The sequence below is a fragment of the Diprion similis genome, chromosome 9, assembly GCF_021155765.1.
Source record: "Diprion similis isolate iyDipSimi1 chromosome 9, iyDipSimi1.1, whole genome shotgun sequence".
Classification (NCBI taxonomy): Eukaryota; Metazoa; Arthropoda; class Insecta; order Hymenoptera; family Diprionidae; genus Diprion; species Diprion similis.
In genome coordinates, this window is record NC_060113.1 from 462,113 (window position 1) to 486,182 (window position 24,070).

The window sequence follows — 24,070 nt, forward strand, 5'->3', positions numbered from 1 at the left end:
TGTGTGTCGAATTGCCAACAATCAGGTGCTTGGGTCTGGCTAACAACGGAGTGTAAACTTGATTCTTAATTTTTTTAGATATTTAACTTAATTTTCGTACATTTTAATTATTCTATTTTGAAATCATTATTATATCATATTATACATACAACAAGAACCAATTATAAATACCGAAAAGTTACGTGTCCGTATTATGTATATAGTACAGTATGTATAAATATTTTTGATTATGTAATAGACTACTAAATGAGACATTACATCTTCTTTTCCATTCTATACCACCAATTTTGCTAATACAGCAAATACCGACAGTTTCCTATACACTCTGTGATTGAGGCTGCAAGAATCATTCATATTTTTTAGTTAACAAAATTATAGTATAGACCTCATGTTTCTCATAATACCAATTTATAATTACTGCTTATTTAAACTCACCATTATATAAATGTGACTTGGTAACGACCGTTCAAGCATTTCAACAAGTCGGCTCCTGCTCACCTTATGATCATCTTCTAGAAAATAAAAAATAAATTATTACGTGAAATCACATTTTATTCAATCAACTGAAATGACCGCATTCTTTGTTAGCATGCTACTAATCTGTGTTGACAACAGTCAATTATTATTATAAATATAAGCACCAGCAGGAATAGCCAAGGTTAACATGGGCAGGGCTACTGAGCCAGCTACTAACGGGCGTAGCACCCACTCAATCTTCCGCTCTCCATGGGGCAATATGCAAACGTCTACCTGTAGAAAATAAAACACAAGACAAGGGAGCTTAGTTATTTGTATGAAATTAATTAGTCACCTGATTCTGATTGTAAATATTATAAATTATTTTTCTATGAACAGATTAGACTTAGCATATGGCTAAGCAGCAAAATAATTTACCTGCTTTTGTCCAGCAAACATGAAAGCATCACTGGCTTCCATTATCAGCTGTAAGGTAATCATATAATCGGAATAATTACGGAGATAGTAGGAAACGCAAAGTGGGGTTCGAACTGAACCATGTGCAGGCAATTTTGCCACCAATCCAACCGGTGTTTCTTCGATCCATAGAGGTGACAGTGTTACACTGCTACTTGTCATTAAGTCTGTCAAACTGTTGGCTCTGAAAAGCGAAATATATCTATAGGCAACAGCGGGGTATAGACTGGACTTATCCTTGGTGTTGTTTCATTTCAATTCAGCGTACCTTCTCCACTGGATCGTATATACACCGGTGCTGGCCGGCTGTTCGCTGCCTGCCTTCGGAATAACACAGTACGCTTCTGACCCAGCTTCGCCATCGCATAACGTGATTCCAGATAAAGCAGATTCCTGGACTTCTTCGTCTTCCCTTTGCATTGAATCACCCTAAGTGAAAAATATTTCTAATTTCATATTAGGGCGAGAGAAAAAATGTAGAAAGATTATAAAAAAAATAGACGAGTCACAGTATTGATCTTTTGAAAAAATACATTTTATAGAATTTTAAAGTGTAGAGTCGAAATAGAGAAAATTCAAAATCCAGAAAGGTAAAGTATGGAAAACTCCAAAAAAGAATCGTCAAAATTCTGGTCTTAATGATTTTGTTTTCAAAATTTTTTTAATTTATTTATTTAGTTATTAGAGATTAACGGCATATGCCCTTGTATACGAGATGTTTTTATTTATTTTGACAATTTTATACTTTGAAATTCCATAAAGGGAATTTTTACGCCTATGAAAATTTAATATTATGATTCATCTATTTTCTGATATTTAAATTTACCCTCGTACTGTTTGTCAGTGTTGAATTTGTCTATAGGGGCAACAAGATTATTGTACTTTGATAATATGAGTAAATTCATCAAGTTACCAGTTCAATGGATGTGCCAATAATTGTAATAGGAGATGGGGCTGAGCAAATTACATTCGGCATCATGATAAATGGTTCGTAAATGAAGCCTTTACTAATTGGTTCAAACAACGTTGTGTAGAATTGTGTTGTGATATCAAATGGTTTCACTATTGGTAGATTGTAGGTGATTTCTCTTGAATATTTCACTTCCTCAACAGTAGAGTAATCAACCTGTCGAGCAAAAGCAGCTTTAAGTATTGTATAATTTCACTTTAGTTTGTATGTCGCAATCTAATAAAACTAAAATTATACCTTCATGGTAATATTCCGATTTCCAATACTGTGGGCTCGTATATAAAATACTTTATGTATCGCTTGATCCTTCTCAATCACTGGAATATCCACTGTTATGGGTCCTGCCTCTTGCTTGATATTCGTTGACAAACTCAATTCAGCTATATTACAGTAAATTCATAATAATAAATGGCGGTGAACTGATAGTACGAGGTTCTTTTGAATTGAAAATTACATAATTAATTGCAAGTTTCAAGTAACTGAATTAGGTTGAAAATACATACTAGACTGATCATTGCCTCCATCCGAAACCAAAACGATAGATAATCGTGCACTTGCAACTGGCTCACAAGTAGATAAAGTTATATCGATAGGAAGCCATTCGCCTAGTAGACCAGGAGTAGCTGAGTCGGCTACTATTTTTATACTCGATTCTTCCTGTTCAATTTCTGCGCTTACTACAGGTCTCATATTGTCGAATTCAAGAACATTACCACTGTACAATCAATAATTTTGTAAAAATATTTTCATAAGCTAGTTGTAGACATTTTGCTTACCGGATTTGTTGTATTTCAGGATATGTTCGATCAAAAATATTGTTCTCCCCGCCGAGAGCCGAAAATCGCATGATCAAGCAACGATTGCTGTCGCTACCCAGGTACAAAGAAATCGTACTGATCTGAATTTCATTGCTAACATCTTGTTGCCGCGCTTGAAATTGGCACAGAAATTTTTTAGTTTCTTTCCCTTGAAATATCACTGGCTTCTCTTGGACATCGCCTACTGCAAATTCTGAACTGTAACCAGGACTGTTAACAGTTACGGATACTTTGGAAAACTCCATACTTTGATGGTAGAGATTCCTAATGAGACGAGAATGTCAAAGCTTTAGTACTGTACCAAACATGAATTCAGATAAACATTAATTTGCGTCAGACTAGATAATGAAATTACCTAATAAATACTTCAATTGTCACATTTGATCTTACTGTGTACGTTTTTTGCGTGAATCTAGCTTTAACCTCCATAAATGTTGCCATATTATTGGCATCAATTGTAATAATGAATGGTTCTGATTTATTCACGACAATATTCCACTTTTCTATTGCCAAGGCCGCAGTTGTTTCTGGTAGATGTGGTTCAGGGTTGGGAATGTGTTTCTAAAAATACGTTGGAATAATTAGGTATAAGCCATAGTTTTCACCGAAAAAAAAAAATGAATATTGCCAGAACCGGTATCTTTGGCAACATTCTGTGATCAATTACCTGCAATATATTTGATATATTGGCACATATTGCAACTTGATGATCTTTTGGAAGGCAAGATGTTGGACCCAGTGCCTCTAAGGCTAACGTGAGGTAGTCTTGCAAGCTCGTGGATAGATACGCTGCCCGCAAAGCTTTTGTCAAAATATCTGTCAACAGCCCTGGCCATCGTTCACCTCGATAATCCCATAGCATATGCATCAACAGTCTAATAGAACAAAAAATTCGAGGATTTATTCTACTGTTGAATTCACTTGCATAAGACCCCAAAGGCAGTCGTATAAACTTACGTGAGTGCTTTCCCATAATCTCGAGAATTGTAATACTCGTCAGCCATTTGTACAACTGAAACATTAATTCTTTAAAGCCGATGATTATCAAATTAATATATTTGCATAAAGTTTGAATGGCATTCAAACCTAAATGACGACGCATTCTTGGACATCGATAAGTTTTAAACTGGGAAATTGCATGTCCTAAAAGACCGATGATTATCATCTGAAAATAAGGTATAAACATCTATTTCTGCTGCCTATTTACCACCGCATCATAATATTTCCTCTCAGCTTTCCTGAGTAATTAATTGACTTACAGAATGATTAACAGTAGTCTTCTCTTTGTGTTGTAAAGCTTGAATAGCCGCTGCTTCCCGTGCCATGTCTGCGGGCTCGGCACTCAATTTTCCTGGACGCCATGGTCTCTGACCGTAATATTCAAGTTTTTCTTGGCCTGCCAAGGGATCAGGTTCGGGGTACTCATTAACATCCTGAATCATAATCAAATACAGGTTGAGATTCTTCGTAGACGAAATAATATAAACCAAATACAAAATTCACTCACTTTGCAAAGATCTCTACACGCGGTTTGCCGCAGAGTAGCATGCTGAGCTGCCAGCTGAAAGTAGTATCCTGGATGCTGAGTTTGAACAGCAGGAAGACCTTGCCTGATGGCTTCATCAAATAATTCTGCAAACGTGGAGAATTGTCCTGACATCCACGCGTGATGTTCAAACATTAGCTCTTTGGGACCAACTTTCAATTTGAAACTGTAATGATATATGGAATTTGAGTTGCGAAGTACTCTTTAAATACAATAAACTTTCTGGTACCGAGATTTACAGTAATTGGTGAAGGATATTCGTACATGTACATATCTTTATTAAAAAGTTATGAATACCGATCTGTGTGAGCTCTAAACTGCGAAATAGCATCACGGGGAAGATTTAAGTTGAACATTAGACGACACAGTTTGTAATTTATGAAGCTTGCGACAGTCTTTATTTCCAGAGCATTTGTGTCCACCATTCGTATATCGAGTAAATTATTGTACGCCAACTGATAATGTCTGTGAAATAAAACACACGCATGATTAGAAAGTATTCATTCATGTGTTTGAATATAAAAGTGTTATCTATAATTCGAGATCCTCGACAAACTTGTTTTTTTTTTTTTTACAAGTGATGATTAGATGTCCAGACTGAAAAATCATATGGAAAATACTGACAACTTACTTGTGAGCCATATGCTGATCCTGTTTCAATTCATTTAGAAATCCCATTTTAAACTGATGCCGGACAAATAAGTATTGGTGCGTTGTCTTGTTCAGGTGATCTCTGTGATTTTTTACGATGCGGGCTTCCAGGTGATAGAAATTTTGTGCCAAATCATAGAAGGCATTTTCCAACCTAAAGGTATGGATTATCATTAGTCCTATTCAAACCTGTTGAGCCAACAAAGTCTGAGCAAACGACCAACAGAAATTACACTTTATTATTTCGAGCAACTATACCTCAGAGTATAACCCAACAAGTGATCGCCATGAGGTAAGACATATAACGATTTAGCTGGCAATTCACATGCAGCACATAAAGCTGTGGCACGCTCAGTTGTTGCGGCGTCTTCAGCTCCTGGTTGTGGCGGTGCTCCATGCTGTACTAGAACTACAGCAATCTTCGTACTTCTACCCTCGATAGCAGCTCTATTATTGATTGAAAATTTGTTGTACTTAGAAATATTTTGATTAGTAACAAAATAAATAATTTGACATAAGTACCTTAAGGATTGAACTCTTGACGCACATTCGATCTTCTTTTCATTCCACATAGAATCATTCCAATCCAAATCATAAAATATTACAACAACGGACGGTATGTCATTCAGATATTTATTCATCCAATTCCGTTTCAATATCCCTTTAGGTATGTACCATTCGTAGGAGTTACGCTACAGCGGACATCGATAATTATTAGTCAAAGCACTCAATTGAAGGGCACAAATTATTAGTGACATAAATTGAATGAGTTATTTTATCGAAGAGTGATCTAATGTCAACAGACCTTTGGTTTAACGGTTGGAAATTCATGTGCATTGCTTAATAGTTTAAATTGAACAGCTGCACTGTCTGGCCGGCGATTATTGCTAAAAGCATCCCAAATCAAACGGTGAATCGCATTGTTTACTGTATCCAATCCCGTAACGCCGATTAAAGCCAAGGGCTTCGCTGTCAATTCTGCAGGTAGTTCTGACATGGAATCGAAGGGCAAGAAATCGGAATAACAGGACAGACGCTCCAAGTAGAATCTATTGTAAAATCACACGAGTTACATATCTTAATTTAAAAGTCGAAATAAGTTATGGATTACAACCGTTATCAAATCATCGGTTTGACATTTCAATTGAGGTTAGCCTGAATAGGCACACTTATGAAAATATATTTCTAACCTATCTGAGAATGGTTTGTGCGTACACTGCAGTCCACGGTCATGCAAGATATGACAATTTCCACTTTTTCTTAAGCCTTTCAGCTGGTATCACTAGTAATGACGTTACTTTGAGTGACAGAAGGTTCAAAAAATGACAGCTTAGGCGTCAGGGCGGAGGGGGCGGAATAAGTATGTGAAACACGTCGGTGACAGACGGTTGCTGCCAGTGATCAGTGCGCGCAAACGTTGGCGAAAGGTTTATAATAGTAATAACGAATCTCTAATCCGCGATGAATTGATTGTGTCAACTCCCAAATCGGTCAACTCTGACATAAAATGAAAAAAATATGTTTCTGAATAACTTTAAAATTCACTTTTCTCACGGCATTACAATTTGCGGATGTATGGGAGTAATTCAGATATTGGATTGAGGGCAAAGTAGTTTTACATGGACGGCCCTTATGACATAGATGGCAGCCTCGCCGGCAGAAATTGAGACGCCTCATTGCAGGCAACCCTGATTACAACCTTGTCAATTAGTAGTATGTATGTTGTACAGCGTTACATACTTACTTACACCTACAGTTTAAACGCATTTCGAAATGTGTGCTAGCACGTGCGACGTTTCGGAATGTTCCGAAATGAAAAATTGGATATACATATATCGAATTGCTTCACCGGCATCAGTGTCAAGGTCAGAATAGATATCAGTGGTGTCGAGATGTGGAGATTTTTTTAGCCTGCAGGTAACGTTGGCGTGTGTGGACTTCAACCTTCTTACATTTATTGAAAAAAAAAAAAAAAAAAAAACGAATTAGAATGAGATAACTGTATTTGAGAATCGGATACAAGATATCACTTTTGGTACCTCCCTTCCGAAATATCAAATCGCGCATATTCATTCTAGTTACGGAAGGATCGTTCCGAAATGTTGCACATGCTAGCACACGTTTCGAACTACGTCCATTATAGTTTTTAACGCTTTTTCAAGAATGGATTTCGAAAACCGGTGTTGGAAAATGAGTCCAAGTCACTGCGTTCATCTATAAAAACTTAAGAGTTGAAAAATTACTCCTTATACCAAAATTCCTTCAATTCAAAAAATTGTTCGTCGACATTTCCACTTTCCAAAAAAGCTTCTATCTATTATTATCATAATTAAAATCTCACATCGACAACATCTGAATTCTTTATGAATCGTCATCAACTTTCATTAAACTTAAGTCTGGTCTATCCGGTAGGTCTTTTCATTAAATACAATTAAGATCCGAATTATTAGTTTATAAATGCTTAATCACGGTCTTTATTATTACAATTTGTATCAATTTTCCAACACACACAATCACTAGCATAGTAATCACATTTTCTCAATACAACTAATAATTAAAAATATATTTACACATATTTAGATCTATTCATACATTCGTCACTTGTCTCATACCAAGTTTATTTCACAATATTTACATACTTACTTATGCTTTAGGTACATACATGAGTACCGTAAATATCGCTTAAAGTGGGCTAGTCAACCAACCTCAGGCAACTTTATGCCATGCGTCAACCATTGCGAGCTGGCCTTTAGCATGGATGTAAGTTGTCCATCTTAAGAGATATTCATGGTGTAAATTTGATTAATCTTTGATTTTACTTCTTACTTTCAAGTGTTTCTTGTTCAACACATAAGGCCACTTATTTGTTACAGAACGTATAAAAGTATTTCAAAAGTAAATGCATGCACGACTTTATAGAATATTCATACGTATGAACAAATTACCAATAAGCGCAATTATAAATATACTTATCGAGGTACTATACGGCTCGTAAGCTCCAAATATCCTAGGTATGTATATGTATGAGCCATGGCAAAGAACATACTGGTGGGACCGGTATCAACGAAGGGTAAATGCTGTATACAGCGCCATTAAAGAACAAAAATCAATTGTACAGAGCAGAAAATTCTGGAAGAAAAGATCCAATCTCAAATAATCACACATTTACCAATTTGCAACTTGGAATAATATCGGATCAGTGGTATTGACAGCAAAGTCAATAAATTATTCTACGTCGTGAAACAGAGACAAAGAGAAAAATTAGATGAGTGTAAAAAATCACCTCCAGAACCGGTTTTATGACTTGTCAACTTGTTTAGAAAAAATATGCCGTACTTCCATAACTCCGATATCGCATGTTACATTTCAGTGGGTTACTGAAAATATCAAAGAGTAAGGATACAAGTTCATTGGTAATCGATGGCTCAAAAACTTGTGTCTCTGTGAAATAAAGACGCAGGTAACATAAAAGATGTTCCGAGTTATGCAAACCTGCACGTTACCAGATATGTTACGGGCATTGTGTAGGTAGACTGCAAAAACTGAATAATCCTAGCCGAAACCCTTGTGATTATCTCCATACTGAATCAAACGGCGACTATTTTACTAGGATCAACTTTCACTCTGATAAACATCGTGTCATCTTTGACAAAATGTCGTTTTTTCACCATCTCATGAGATACGAACCTAGGAAAACCAAAGCCTAGGGAATCAGGCTCACGACTAGGTCTCTGAAAATTTTTCCAGGTTGGATCAGGTATAAAGCTTTCTACGATGTTGCACGCCTTCTCTGCGACGACTGTTTGATCGAACATCGTAAAAGAGACGCTGTGGGAAAAAGGCCAGCGCAACAAAGCATCATATTCCCCTGGCAAAATCTTGATGTATATAGAAATGTGGCTTCCTTCGCCGGTTCCATTCCCGTTTAAGAAAACAGATGCCTGCCAGAAATCAAAATAAAAAACATGTTAGCTTCACGAAAAAATACATCTTTTCTATTCTTCAAAACGAATCCATAAGGATTTGAGATTTACAGAACAAAAAATGTTTGTTACCTGCAATTTATACCCATATTGACTAGTATAAAAAGGTGGACTAACTAGCTCCATGCCTTCTTTGACCTTCGCTTCAGACATTTTTGCGGTGTAGTCGGATATCTTCCATATCAGTGTACCGGTGTAATTAAGTGATAATTTACTGATCGCCGACTTCAGACTAGTAATTTGATGCTGTTGCTTCGTAACAACACTGCACATCAAGCTCAAGTGCATTTTTGTCGATTCTTCAAGATGTTTATCCAAAGAAAATCTATTACCCTGTCAAGATATTGAAAAAAGGATCAATATAATTGTAACAAGACAAATACAGCGTGTCTTATAAAAAACTGAGAAGTATTTCAAAAACTTTACTCCCTAGAGTATGTGGACTTGCAGGCAAAGTTACGGTTATCTAAGCCTTAATATGAACATTGTCTACCTTGAAACGGCACCCAGCATCTTTGAAGGTGCACGAAAGTAGATGCGTTGTGCAATGGTCCTTCAGGTGAACTTCGAGATCCTCCCTGGGCAACACTGCTGTCTCACATCGATGGGGACAAGCAACAGGAAAACGACCACACTTTGCGTGATGTGCACCAAGAGTATCAAATACGAATTCCTTGTTACAGTAACGGCAGGCTACCAGCCTCTTTGCGCATTCACCTAATTTATGCTGACTTAGATGCCTTCTCTGCACTTTCATGCCACACTTGTTCTCGCAATATAGTGGCTCATAGCCGCAAGTACCACTGTGTTTCTGTAAGAATGAAATTTGGAAAATTATAATACTAATGTAACAATGTAATAGTTTCAATCATCGACAACGCAAATAAGTTTGAAAAAAGGAACAAAAGCCTGTGGCTCTGTAATTTATTTGACATGCAGGTAATTCTATTTATGAGTTAGATGTAGAACTGAAATCCGAACGTTAGTCCAGAAACGAACAGTTATATCTAGAAAGGGTCTGAGCTTCCGGGAATCAGTAAGTATCCGAAATATACAATAATTATCCTTACCTCAAGGGTATGACCAGTAAATTCCTTAGCACAAAAGTCGCACCTGGCCCGTCGCTGGGCACACGTGTATTTGAGATGGTCCTCCATTAGAACCCGCGGAATCATTGCCCCACATTTGTTACTGCATGGTATAGCGTCATGTTTACACGTGTTCAAGTGAGCCTGAAACAGATCAGATTCAGCCGTTAGATTTCTACATTTTTGTAAGTTCTGCATTAGAAGAAGAAACGAGTCAGGCTTAGAAAAATTACGATACAATCACGAGAGAATTTTTGCAAAGTTAGTCAAGATTCTGCATCGCATATACACATCGCAACTGAATCGGTGATCGAGAACAAAAATTCAATAGTATTATTATTAACGTAATAAAAAAAACTCACTTTTAGCTTTCTAAGTTCATCTGACCATTTGCAGCCGTCTTTGTGATGAATGCAATAAACTATCGACCCCATTATTGCCTTCTCAGCTTCCAAGTCTTGAAAACTCTGAAAAAAAACAACAAGTGTTGAAGACCGACATTATTATCACTGATATTTGTATCGAATAATATATTACTTACAATGTTATATAAAATGATGTGATGTTTATTTCAATAAATAGTTCGCGATTCTCTGTCGGACCATAGAAGCACATATCTAAGTACATATCTATACATTTAAATGGCTGTATACCTATATATGCACAGTGTCGAGTTAACGACCAACGTTGAAACGGCACAATTTCCCAACTTCTACCTGACTAATTTTTTTCTCGCTTTTATAGATCTATGAAGTAGCTGCAGATAATAACCAACCAGATTTTTAAGAAACTGCTACATTACGAAATATCGAATGCGAGTTAAATACATCAGTTGGTGACTAGTTTTATAGAAACGCGGTCTGTTGTAAAAAGAAACAAAAAAAATTAACAGTAATAAAAAAAACCAAGAAAGATAAAAGTAAAAAAAGAAATCGTGTACAAAGCACGTTATTTTTGAGGCACGTTATAAGGATGATCAACACCAGAAGCGTTTTGTACTGTAGCGGTTGCTGCAGCGTATAGAATGCGAGGACAGAAAGTAAGGAGGCATATTATGGGTAGGTATACCGAAAGAGTCTTGTGCGGCGCTCGAAAGATTTCAAAAATAGCACTGCAATAATGTACTTCGATGCAGGAAGCCTAAGGTAGGAGGCAGCATTAAGGAGAGCGCTCGCACGTGTACAGTAGTCTCGAGTGACTAACAAAAATGTGTAGCTAAACGCGTAACGCAGCGGCCACAACCCTTCGTGGGGGAGAAAAGATATATTTTCGGAGGTCTAAGTGTACGTTACAATACTTACACCATAAAGTTACGCTAAGTTTTGTGTAAGTTTGTACAATGTATATAATACATACACAAACTACCAGCCTTTTTGTGAGCAGCCGAGAGCTGTGCGTCGTTTAGCTTTCGATAATTTAATGTTACAACACCAACCCACCTACCGACCTACCTGCTCGCACATATTTCAAAGACATCTGGCACACCAAATGATTTATTATTAAACTGTAGTACGTAGGGTGCAATGGAATTCAAAATAGAGTTGGTGTACTGACCAAAATTTGTATAAAAAAACAACAAAAAAATGGCATTGCAGTTAAAAACAACGAGCGCCGTATAAGATTCGAGAGTAAGCTGCCACAGCCACTTCGGTGATTGACTTGAATTATCAGTAGTCATATTCGTTTAATGTCCTCTCATTTCACTTTCAATATGACATTCGATGATGAGAAATATCGTGGCTTATAATAACGAAAGTGAACATTAATATAGACGAGGTTAATTCGACAAATGAACTTTCTACGTTTCTGCGTTTCCAAAATGAAATGAAAACGAAGAGGGATTGAATGGAAATACGGAAACTACATCAAGTACAAATCAATGATGTGTACTGACAGATAATATTGAAGTTAGTAACGTTATCGTAACTATTCATGTCGGGGTAAAACCGTTATTTCGCCATTTTGGAATTGTCTAAAACTCGGTAAACCACAATAAAACAAAACACTCTCACATCTCGAAGTCCGTGATCTCGAAATCTTAGCTCCTCCAAAATCCTAGTAAAATTAAGAAAATAGGGATTTTTTCTCCAATGTTTCGTTACGATTCGTTACTAACTTCAACCTCGTATTAACAGAGGCATTAAACAAATGTTCACATGTAGAGTATAGAAATCGTCCATAAACGAACTGACCGTAATTACACACTTCTATGCATCTCCATACAGAGACAATTCCTTAATTGAGGTGGTTTAGTTAGTACTTTATACGTACGGAAGGCATGATAAAGAGAAGCTTTATGTCGCGTATAGTCAAGGGTTGGGTATAATGAAGAGGATTCGAATTGTCCTAAGGTAGCGCAACGCATACCTTGGTACCTATGATCTGCACATAGTAAAAACATAACGATTCGTAAACTAGAAAAAGACCACGCAAGAGTCGCCCGTCGTTGAGAGTTTTTCGTGACATCACCCGTCGCTTGAGGCAGTTAGTTACAGCGGTTACAAGGTGCCGGTGCCGTCTGTTGTGTGACGTCACGGCAAAATAACGGACACAATCTTCGCGTTCCACTTTATCCGGGGAACGAATACATCTATCCCCATGCCTATGGTCATACCATAAGGATGTAAATACCGGATTCGTGGATCAAGTGTGAATCTTACTCGAATTTTCGAATGCAAGGTGTTCCTTGTGGAATATCGTTTGAAGAACTAAATAGGAGACATACCTATACAGCCATTAACCGACTAATCGTAAACCAAGATAGAGACTGAATAGATGAACGAATGAAGGAAGCTGAATGATTTTTTCATCAAAATAATATGATAAAATAAAGTAGAAAACAATAATGGTACGAAATGAACGAAATAAACGAAGAGAAGGGAGCGAAGCGAGAGGTATGAGAACAGATAATACCTATCTGAAATATTAAAGGTTGACACGAAAAGCTTTAGTAAAATTCCACAGTGATTCATTCACGGCCATTTGTGGTAAAGCTGGTCTACGGTAAATATTTTCTAGGGTTATTAGATTAGACCCGATGTGTCAAAGTTGATTTTCAGTGTATGAGTGTACATTCTCAACCCTAGTGAAAATTTCTACTATTACGATTTTTTACAGAAATTGAAGCGTTTCGTATTACCTGGGACAAAATTTTAACTATGCATAGTTTTTCGTAAAGAATTGTTTACCGTCATAAAAAATTAAAGATATTGCAAATTTTTTGCTAAAAAAAAATCAAAATTCAACATCAAAATATACAAGTTTTTATGAGAAACTATGCACATTTACAATTTCGCGCGAAAACAATTTTTTGTACAATATTCCCAATTTCCCTTAAAACTCGTAGAAATCATTTTCACCAGGGAAGTTTCTAATCTCAATAATCAAAATAGTTTTCCGAAGGAGGGTCACCACAAATAGCTTAACCATCCTGATGAAATAAAATAAATAACAGTCTTAACCAATACTAACAATACCTTGCCTATACCTGTTTCCAGTTGCTAAAATAAGTTAATGTCAACGAATTACAAAGGGGCCAGTGTCTTCATACCTTTATACTACTATCCCTGTATTAGTTTTCTAGTCAATCCTGTGCAACTCATTTCTTTTTTCCCGCTTTCTATTCCGTCGGGTCTAGGTTAAGATAACAGCTTATACTTAGTTTAGATTTAGATTCAGTTACTTCTGTGTAAATTTTCCTTCGTTCAATTTTTTTCAACGCTTTACGATTCGATTTCATGAATCTGAAGCTAGCAGCCAGAGTTAGCAACCAAATAAGAAGGAGTTCAAGGTATTTTGCAAAATTTTGACTAATGATTTTTCCTAAACATATAGTTACTAACTTCACCCTCACTTGTTTCCAAGCCCCCCCCCCCCCCCCCCCTCAAGTAAAAAAAAAAACGTCTCAGGATATTTTCAATCTGCAGAAACGCAACGCACCGCACGCGAGTCTTGTCCAATTGTAAGGTATAGGGCCCTCCAGCATAGAGTCGATTCATCGGTCCGTCGCGTCGTCCTCGCGCGCCGGCAACATCCCTAACCATGCGTAAAAGTTTCGCATCCCGAGGCGGAGGAGTCCGAACTGTCTCGGAAGTAGCCGAGGCCATCCGTTGCGCTCGGTTCCCACGCTTCCGCCGACCGAGGATAACCGGCAAGCAGCCAGCCAGCCAGCCAGCAGGCGAGTTGAGACAAGCAGGGAAGGCGAGGCTACGCAAGGACAGGGCAAGGCAGGGCAGGGCAGGGGACGGAGGCAACACACCACACCGCGGTTGATCCTGAGGCGAGCGTAAAAGCCGGTCGCAGCCCTTTCGTTTTGTTGTTGCACCTTTTTTTTTCCTACCTCTAGTTGTTTCGCATCGGTTCGTACACATTCGCTTGACCGGGGTGTGCGCTCGTTGTATGTATGTATGTATGTATGTATGTATGTTCATATAATACAACGCAAAGATCATAACGAGGCTGAAGTTAGTAACTTTAAGATTACGAAACATGAGGGGGGCAAGAATCATTACTGTGCAATTTCTGAATGACTTTCAAGAAGTTGGTTTTTAAAAATATATCTGTATGATTCGTTTATCATCGTTTAGCAAATTTCAGACGATCTCGAAGGTGCGAAGAGTAACGATTACTTCTAAACATGCATTGTTGCAGTAATGTGACTAACTTCATTCTCACATATCATAAGAAATTACGCATGTTTGATAGTGATTTTAATTTACGTTTATCCTGTAATTGTATTGTTTTAGTCGATAAATCGCTCGACACCGAACCGAATAATAAAATAAATGAATAATAAAATAATCAGACCTCGTGCTTTTATTCAACTTCGCATACCTGAACAGACTATTATTCCTCTCTACACTTATAGCGCGTATATCGCATACATATGTATACTCGTGAATACATCGAGTTGTCCGTTACATTCTTGTAATTTCATACAGCGACGCCGAATTGAAAATATGCCGAGAGAAGATTGTGCTCAACCGACATGATCGCGGATTACTGCGGAACTTTATGCTGAACAGTCGGAGTTCATCTTTCGAAAATTGAAGAAAAAATGATAGTAGATGTTTATGTACGTAAATACCGCGTGTCCTGTAACGCCTCGGCAGTGGTCTGCGGTTTCCGTCCTCGTGGGATCCTTCATGCGTTGTTTCCCTTATACGTTTACACGTTCTTCGATTTAATTGGGATCATCTTGTTTATAAGAAGAAATTATTGACCTACGTAGAACGCCAGCAATTTTTCTAAAATCTAGAAATTGAATCGCGATGGTGTATGTAAATGGTTTATGAAATTAAAAAGTACCCTATTCAAGTCTGTATAGTCGACACAATGTTCGTCAAGATTTGTATGGTATATACATTTATCCATGTATATGAATTAAAACGGACGGACTTTGATGTGATGTATGTGGAAACTGACCTAATAATCTACTCCGAATCGTATTATAATTGGTTGGTTTTGCGGCATGTAATTGGATCGCATAATAATAAAGGACAATAGCCAGTCAGCTCAGTCCTGCGATTCAATTCCTGTAAACTTATTACAGAAAAATGAGACCCTTTCTGGCGAAACTACACGACTTTTTTCGGAAGAAATCTGCCACGATTGTTGTACACTCAGAAGACTAGCTTATAGCATGTTATGCTTTTTTTGATCCCTAATAAAAATATAGCGCGCAGAATCTGAGGAGAAGCATGACGGAAATGTGAATTAGCCCATTTTCGAATATTTTACACACTTATTCGGAGCACTTTACACATCCTCACAACTCGTTGACGCCTTATTTTCACCAGGATTCTGAAGGCTACGAAGGTGAAAATTTGTTTCGCATGAATGCAAAATCAAGTGAGACAGAGTGATGTGCGAAAAACGCGCATGTCCGTTAACTCGGTGTCGGAAGAATGAAAGACGGAGAGAAATATGATGTATCTGCTCACGCCTAGGAATGACAAATTTTATCTCTTGCTCTACGTCGTGTTAAAATTCCGATAAAAGTTTTAGTCCACATACATGCTTCCAAACAAATCAAAGGTACAGTGTAGCTGATAAGCTGACAACAATGAAGTCGAGTCATTTGGAATTCAATGAGCAACACAAGTAAAACACTGAAAGTGAAACGAGTATTGACGAGAATAGAATAACTGTACGATCTAGTGCAGCACACTTAGTCGTCTACGTCGTGTGGTCATCACTGTGTTGAGATATTGGAATTAAAACTTATTTTCTAATTTAAACTAGATATCTAAATTTATTCGCGCGAGGTGCGTTGCAAAAGTTTGTTGGAGGAGTCAGCCGCGATATCTTTCACCTTTTGCTCTCCCTCGGTGAAAGAAAAATATGAGATTCCACCACGCGCAGCAGGCAGAACGTAAAAAGGAGTTAAGAATTCCGTCAACCAATTTACGCTGTTGATCGATGCTTGAATAAAAAGTTCATATTCCGTTTATACCTATCACGTAATTTATGTGCCCTTAGACTCACACTGTGGTTCACTGTGGTTCGTACTTCCGTAGTCGATGACGACGCGTCAACAACGACGGAAAGAGACCGAGAGAAAGAGTACAATAGAAGTATGTATGTATGTACATACAATAAAAGCATATATATATATATATATATATATATATAAAGAAGCACAATTTTGGACGACAAAAAGTGACAATGATCCTCTCTCACCTCTTCGTTGATGACAGCTGGTTTGTCGATGTTATCGCCGATCGGACTCGGTGGAGTCGTTGGACTCGCGCTGGGGCTGACTTGAAAGACCTTCGCCTCCTTCGAGGGTCTCTGGGGTGACACCCTCGCCGGAAAACTGAGGGTCTTCGTCCATTGAGTAAGGCCACGAACCATTTTTGCAAACTGTTAATAAGAGTTACGAATCTCGAGGTAGGATCGTCACCTCGTCGCCCCGGGCGTTCACCCTGTTATTCACGAGTCTTACTTTGTACTACACATTCAGGATGTGCGAGATACACGTACCCGAATTCACTTATTCACACAGCACTCCTCCTTCGCGGATACCGTGAACCTTGTTCTATCTGTCGTCTCAACAATGTACGTCGCGTCGTCCATACATACACGTGAACAAGTGGCGTTTAAACGAAACACAAACACAATTTCAACGGATAATGATATTCTGCCCACAGCCTCGACGACGACGACGACGACGATGACAACAACAAAAACAACGCGTTCCTCACTTCCTGAACGCGTGTCTCATCCGGTTCTCGCGCGATATGCGACGAGGCAAATCTAACGTTCACAATCACGGCTCGGTAAGACCGTGGATCGACCGAGCAGCGAGAAGCTTTGCGATTGACTGACTAGCGGCCCGATGCCCGATGCAGCCAGCGTCGCGGGGCCAAGGAGTGCGGAGAACGAACAGACAGCTGCACACCGTCGCCTCGGGGAATTTGAAGCTGTGATTGGCTACGGTCGCGCGTGTGCGATAAGGACGGACTTTCACAGGCAGTCAGTTAGGAGCGAGATGCACCAAACGAGGGAGAGAAAACGGGTGAGCGGTAGAGAGAGAGAGAGAGAGAGAGAGAGAGAGAGAGAGAGAGAGAGAGAGAGAAGGATAGACGACGGGCTTCGAGAGAGGCCGAGAGAGCGAATCGGAGGATATTGGCAAAGTGGCACATGCCAAGAGACAGCCTTGAGGTACGCAGGCTTGCTGCGATTTGCGCGATTAATCTGTCGATGGTTCTCCCGTGCATATAGTAACGTCTGTACGAAAATCAAACCCCTGTAATCTACGGAAAATTAAACCCTCGAAACAAAGAGAAATCGCTATTTTACCTAGAGTACTTGTAAATACAAGTAAAAATTTACTAGATATTCCATGTTTTAAATTCGTAATACACAATCTCGTCACTTGTGGACATAAAAAACACGACGTAAAATTGGAACGAAAACAATATATACAATATTTTCAAAAATCTAGGGGAAATTATTCTTTAACGATGTTCATCCCCCTGAACACGTGACCGGTAGTTTCCTTTTTTGTCCCTTCGATCAACAAGTAGTAGGTTTGTAAAATCGAGGATGCAGCATAGGTATAGGTATAACCCCGCGCGGGCGGTGAGACATACGGAGCGAAGAGGCGTAGGGGAGGGGGGATGGTAGTGTGCGACCCGGGCAGCTGCGGCCTTCTTCGACCTTCCCCCTTCCACGCATGTACCACTGGGGAATCGGTGGTAGGTTAGGTGGGTACAACAGACTCCCGATACCTGATGATGACCGCTCCCGAGAGCGGTCGCGAGCCACGGAGAGCGTACTTATATTGCCACGCAACTCCTCTGGACCGGGTGGCTAACTCATCGGCAAGTGGTATTATCGTTCAACACTTGCTAAGTACAGGCATTTGGTTTTGATTATAAGCACGCGAGTATTTATACGCACATAGGTATATTGAGCAGCCCTGCGACCTTCAGTTGTAGGTGAGCACGTTAGGTTATACGTGTTTTATAAGGTAACACGTACCGCGCTGCGGTTACGCAAAGGTTATCGCACGGAACTAATGATAGGGCCAAACGGTTTGGTCTTGATACTGAACCCAAGTTTTTGACGTACGATTATCGCGTCTTGGGCTTTCCTTCTTTAGACGATTTCGATAAGCGAATAACTACGCAAAATTTGTTTCAGTTTACTCTTTGAGGGATAGTGGTAATTATTCTTACCACCTGTAAAATTGGAAATTTTCGGCCACCACGTTGAATTTTTGAAATATGGTATCAGAATCGTAATCAGTGACCCCAAAAACCATAAAATATCATTTAGTTATAAAAGTTGACACAGCATAATAATGCGTGACTCAATAGATTGATTAAATATTTCGATTTTCCATCGTACACGTGTGCTACGAAATCTTATATACCATTATAGTTTCACCTGCAGCCGGAGAGCGGTATATTCACTGTTCAGAGTAGACGTGGAATAGACCAAGGAAGGAGCGGAGAGGCAAATTGATGGGGGCGAGACGGTCGCAAGAAGCCTGGGGTGAAGGATCATCTGCCGCTGGAGGATCTTTCGGGGACAAAGAAACCGAAATTTCGAACCGAGAATGTTATACCTTCGAACACCTGGATGCTGTTTAGCGAGACTGGATGGAGGAAGCTTACTCCGAAGTGGGTGACGAGCATGAAATAATATTGAACCGAAAGCAGCTGCTCCGCGCGCAGCGGCAGCTGCAAGTCTGCAACCCTCCTTTCCTCACAATCTGGTCGACAGACATTTCACGTATAAACGGACAAACCTATGTATATCACATCAGCCGGGCCCCGCACTCACATTTTCAGGATTCTAGTCCACCAGCTGTACTTTTCCTATAGTTTCGTTGTAGGTGTGTCTATACACTGCAGACGATGTAGTTGACGGGGATTAGCATGAACGATCGTCAAACTACGAGCAAACGCAAAACAATAATAATTACTTATTCTTAGATGCCTTATACCTACAAAGGCTGACGACGTTTTTCAATTACCAATAACGCGTTCTTTATCGTTCCTTGGCCTTGGGAACCTGATGGGACTAATATTGAGTGTAGGTAGACTGTTATCGTGACATTTTATTTCGCGTAGGAATTATATCGATGATGAAAGAAACGGTTGGTATTACCGCTAGAGTCGTTCATAGAATTAGAAAATAATCGTGGCGATGAAAAATATATATATATGTGTGGGTGTTTGTGTGTGATGTGTGTGTACATACCTACATAGAAACCATTGCTAAAATGCTAATGTAGTTTGACAAATTCCCAACACATGATGTCTTCCTCGTAATCTATGCTTAAATATACGTGTATATGATGTTTACTACGTGACAGAAAACTATAAAATGAAAGCATATAAAAAGAATACATTAAATATATCTACTGAAATTTCCGAAAGTTATGGTTTTTTAATTTATACCTCTACACTTTCCCCTATTATATACAATTTTATAAATTCCAACAAATTAGCCAATCGAAGTCCGATTTTTTCCTTAAGGATTTCACCTCAATTTCATTTATAAAGTATAATTATAACATAACAAAACCTCATTTTTTATCGGAATCTTCAACGAATTTTAAAGGTATATGAGAATCGCACGTTATACCACGAATCTATGCAGAAATGAGGATATATGAAAAAATCTGTTCCATCCTCTACTCAAATTTTCTACATAACCGGATAACAAGAATAGTTTTGAAAAAAAATGAAACAATTTTCTTCGCCGATGTTTAAAAAATTTAAAGGTTCTGCATGAGCAGTCTAAAAATTTAAGATGAGGGTGTCCGTCCGTCGAAGGGTCCGACGGACACCAGAGCCCGTATAATAGCCAGCTGCCCTCATGTAAAACCAAATTTCCTGAGGCATGCGAGCTGCACATCTGCCACACGCCCTGTAGAATATCTGTATACATAGTTGCGTGTATGTGTTAGGTCTATAACGTAGGTATAGTGAATACTAGACCAGTAAACCACACGCCCTCTTGACGATAGACCTGATGCAGGCGGCGGAAGACACGAGCTGTTAATTAAAGCAACGTATGGCCGAGAGCGGAAGTTGCGCAGAGCGAAACTCTAAACTTGGTCAATTGTAGGATTCTTGAGTCGTGAGAATAGCGCAAAAATCACGGGCTGCCTGTCTGTAACTAACTACTTAAGGCTCGTCCCGCAGTTGTGTGCGTCGGGTGTATAATAACCTCCTCACTGACGGACTCGAGTGAAAGGTGACTAACCCGTAAACTTCGTATATACCTGCCTGTGTCTCTCACAATCAGGTGGGTATATGTACGCGGGAAACGCGAGGCGCCTGTCGAGTAGCATCTCTCCGACAAGGGAAGTTGGAAGGACATGCACTTATCTGTGCCGATCCATATTACTTTTACCCACATAACTTGAATTATTAACAGTTTTATGGATGTTAAAACAATAAAGTCAAAGGTCAAAGATATTTTGTGGTTATTGTGTGTGCAAAGTTCAGAATGATTCAATGACAGGAAATTTGTCTGTTATGCATCTGAGGGTTTAAAGGGAAATTGTTGTATTTCAGTTGGCCGTTATTCGTCAAATATTATAGCTCGAGCGTTCATAGTGTTCGTGAAAAACTGAAATAACGAATGACGCATGAAGGTCACTCCATAGTTTGGTTTGGTCACTTTCGAACCGCGTCCGTTAGAAGTCAGGAAATCGAAGACCGTTTATTTCGAAGGCGTCCGGCTCGAACAGGTTTTCATATAGAACCGCGCCTACTATCGTTTTCAGGAACGATACGAATTTTGAAAAGCGAAGAAGAAAATGAGCGTCAATCAATTAACCAAAACGATAATAACGTACGTGTTGTACGATAGCGTTACACGGCGTGGGCTGAACCTTTAATACGTATAAATAAATGTTACACCAGCGAAGGGCCAACCACCTCGACGCGCCACTGCACGTCTGGTAGATCCGTAGATCCATACTTCCGGTAGCATTTCCTGTGTAACACTGTAAGAAGTTAAAAATGTGAATAATAATAATAATTTTGGTTCACCGAATTAAGAGACTATACATTATCTGACCACGATCTCTGCCATCTATAGACTTTACGTAACTCGATTGTGTATTATACCTATATACCGAAATAAAATCAATCCCCTTCCCCGACCGAATAAAGGAGATTTTTACTATTAACCATTATTATTAAAATTTATTTATGTATTCCAAGCTTCGCTATTAGAAACATAGTCGGATCACTATACAATATGTATATTGCATGCAGGGTGCATTATACATCTTGCTAGACGATACCTGGAATGGGGCATTGATGTAACAAAGTCTTCTAGAAAGTTCAATTTCGTTTAAAACAACGATTCGTCTGCTTTGCCAGTTAGATTCAATCCAATTGTTATGTTGCTAGTTTGCACTTTAGAACAGAAATATTATGAAAGTTCTGCTGCTGCTTGGCATCCGCAAATTCTGAAAACTTATCAATTTACTTTCCGCTCGCTGAGCAACAATAATTTCATCAACGATGAGGGTACAACACAGAGTTCAAGTATTAAAGTAAAAGCTCCGTACGATCTTCCTCGCGTGCGGATCACGAACGAGATCACGAGTCCAACGAAGCACATGCGTGCCTGTCTTAGCGTGAATCCTATGTAAAGAATAGCATGCTTCCCGTGCCGAAGATGTTACATAGGCACACATGACACGTGTGTGTGTGTGTGTGTGTGTGTGTGTGTGTGTGTGTGTGTGTGTGTGTGTGTTACACAGCGAAGTGAAAGGATCGACGGTACGCGTTCATCCCACGTCTCCGGTCTCGTGTTTCGGACTATCTATTACACAGTATGGCGTATACCAATGAATTGTATGTTATATGTATGAGGATAGTTTCTGAACCCTATAACATTGAGACCAGATGCATTATATTCATAAACGTGCATGTATGTCTCGCCTTGCTCATCCCACCGCGGCAAATGTATATACCTACGTACAAGTTACGTTTTCAAATTGTACATAGTAAGGTAGGTAGAATAAAATGCATTCAAAGAATGCAATTACCTGCAATTCATGTCAAATATTAAAAAATTGTTCATTCTATTTCTTGTACGAATCAGAACCGATTTTATGTAGGTACACGTAACTTATTGTTAGCCTTGTGAATACACAATCGTCAATTATAAGCCCCCGATGTATTTCAAGTGTGTAGGCCACGTGTTTTCTATTCTAGGTAGAAGAGTTCATCGACTGAAGGTATGCGTCAAATTTACGATAAACAACGATATAATTATACTATAATGCCAAGTTAAAGGTACAAGGGTGTAAGTATGATTAGCCGCAAACGATCGTCACCGGCTGTTCTGACAGCTGTCGTCCTCCGAATATGCGTTTTTCCATTATTCAAGAATCGTTTTCGTATTTAGCCCTGATGCAGATAGGCATAGGTGAGTCGGTGTGCCCAAGTGAATCATTGCGAAATTATACTATCTCGAATTGATCTTACGCCATCGAGTACATTGTGCAATTTAATTAAACACAACCATTTGCCATTAATGCCGAAATGTAATTATTACAAACGGTCTATAAGCTATAAACATTCCAAGGATATCACTATAAGTATATTGAAACAATTTTACATAACTATTTATTACGATTCACGACGGTGATGAAAAAAAAAATTGATGCAATCATAGAAGAGTTTCAAAAATCTTCGATTCTGCATTATTATTCTAGTGTCCTAGATCAAGCATCCCAGCACATTTTCGCAACGTCTTGAAATTTTTACGACTGAATTTTCCAGGTTTCATTATCCATGCCTGATGATTCTGGGATATGACTTTAATCCGGAGTAATAAACGATACGTGATGTTGTATTTGTTGTATGGCTGAATCGATCACAATTAACTACCCGCCGGCCATGAACATCAACGCGTAATATTGTTGTCGCGTTTTGCTCTGTTCTCCAGAACTGAATAATCAGCCCATACGTATTATGTTTTAAATTTAAACAAAACGTCTTTGTAAACTCACCGTGTGAAAAACCCGGTCAACATCGTTGCAAGTATTGGTGTAAGCAAGATATTGCAATAAACCTCCACATGGGAAGAAATTGACGAATTTAGAGTCTGCGGCTATACTGTATCAGGTCACAACGCCTCGGATTCACTCGTGACGTCTTTACTGGATATGCAAAAACGTAGTACCACCGGCATTTCAATCTAGAGATTGAATGAAAACCGAGAAACGAATGGTCTTTTTCGTATAAGAATATGCGTCGAAAATCATCTCATTGACTATTTTTAGCATCATTAAAATTGCAATCATCACGCGGAATACCGTTGAGCTTCATCACTTGAAAAAAATTTAGCAAAATAATAAAATTTGTACAAGTTTATAGGAGAAACGCGTGTTGCACGGTAGTATGGCCGGAGATCGACTGGCTGCGTGACTTTGGTCTCTCACATATACGGATACATCCTGGATAGACAGTGCAACAGCTGTCGTGTACTTGCAGGTGAAGTCGTGTGTGCGCTTATACGTACACCTATACGAGTATAGAGTCTGGGTACCCAGAGAGACGTCGTCAACACCGATGCCGCATTTATACACATAC

General features: G+C 38.9%; 2 protein-coding genes across 6 annotated transcripts; both read right to left on the reverse strand.

The window, feature by feature from the left end:
• Positions 1-193: 193 nt before the first annotated feature.
• On the reverse strand, positions 194-6,185 carry LOC124410542 (trafficking protein particle complex subunit 11). Of its 3 annotated transcripts, none has more exons than XM_046888999.1 (21): positions 6,109-6,185; positions 5,724-5,967; positions 5,441-5,610; positions 5,177-5,365; positions 4,899-5,072; positions 4,565-4,732; positions 4,229-4,433; positions 3,981-4,154; positions 3,808-3,886; positions 3,679-3,733; positions 3,389-3,596; positions 3,077-3,282; positions 2,680-2,985; positions 2,407-2,618; positions 2,141-2,283; positions 1,847-2,059; positions 1,202-1,362; positions 895-1,117; positions 642-750; positions 436-512; positions 194-337 (listed from the first exon to the last, which is right to left on the reverse strand). In XM_046888999.1, exons 2-21 carry the CDS (start codon positions 5,913-5,915, stop codon positions 317-319), a joined length of 3,285 nt encoding a protein of 1,094 aa, XP_046744955.1. In that variant the 5' UTR covers positions 5,916-5,967; positions 6,109-6,185; the 3' UTR covers positions 194-316. The 3 variants fall into 3 exon arrangements, 1 of the variants encoding a protein (XP_046744955.1); XR_006929604.1 differs by having other exon boundaries at positions 305-337; positions 594-750; XR_006929605.1 differs by lacking the exon at positions 642-750 and having other exon boundaries at positions 218-337.
• Positions 6,186-7,361: 1,176 nt separating this feature from the next.
• On the reverse strand, positions 7,362-23,602 carry LOC124410565 (TNF receptor-associated factor 4). Of its 3 annotated transcripts, none has more exons than XM_046889044.1 (6): positions 23,488-23,602; positions 10,352-10,456; positions 9,972-10,133; positions 9,395-9,712; positions 8,974-9,234; positions 7,362-8,859 (listed from the first exon to the last, which is right to left on the reverse strand). In XM_046889044.1, the coding sequence occupies exons 2-6, from the start codon at positions 10,421-10,423 to the stop codon at positions 8,506-8,508; spliced, it is 1,167 nt and encodes a 388-aa protein (XP_046745000.1). In that variant the 5' UTR covers positions 10,424-10,456; positions 23,488-23,602; the 3' UTR covers positions 7,362-8,505. The 3 variants fall into 3 exon arrangements, with proteins under 3 accessions (XP_046745000.1, XP_046744999.1, XP_046745001.1); XM_046889043.1 differs by lacking the exon at positions 23,488-23,602 and adding an exon at positions 16,671-17,338; XM_046889045.1 differs by lacking the exons at positions 8,974-9,234; positions 23,488-23,602 and adding an exon at positions 16,671-17,339.
• Between the last annotated feature and the right edge of the window lie 468 nt (positions 23,603-24,070).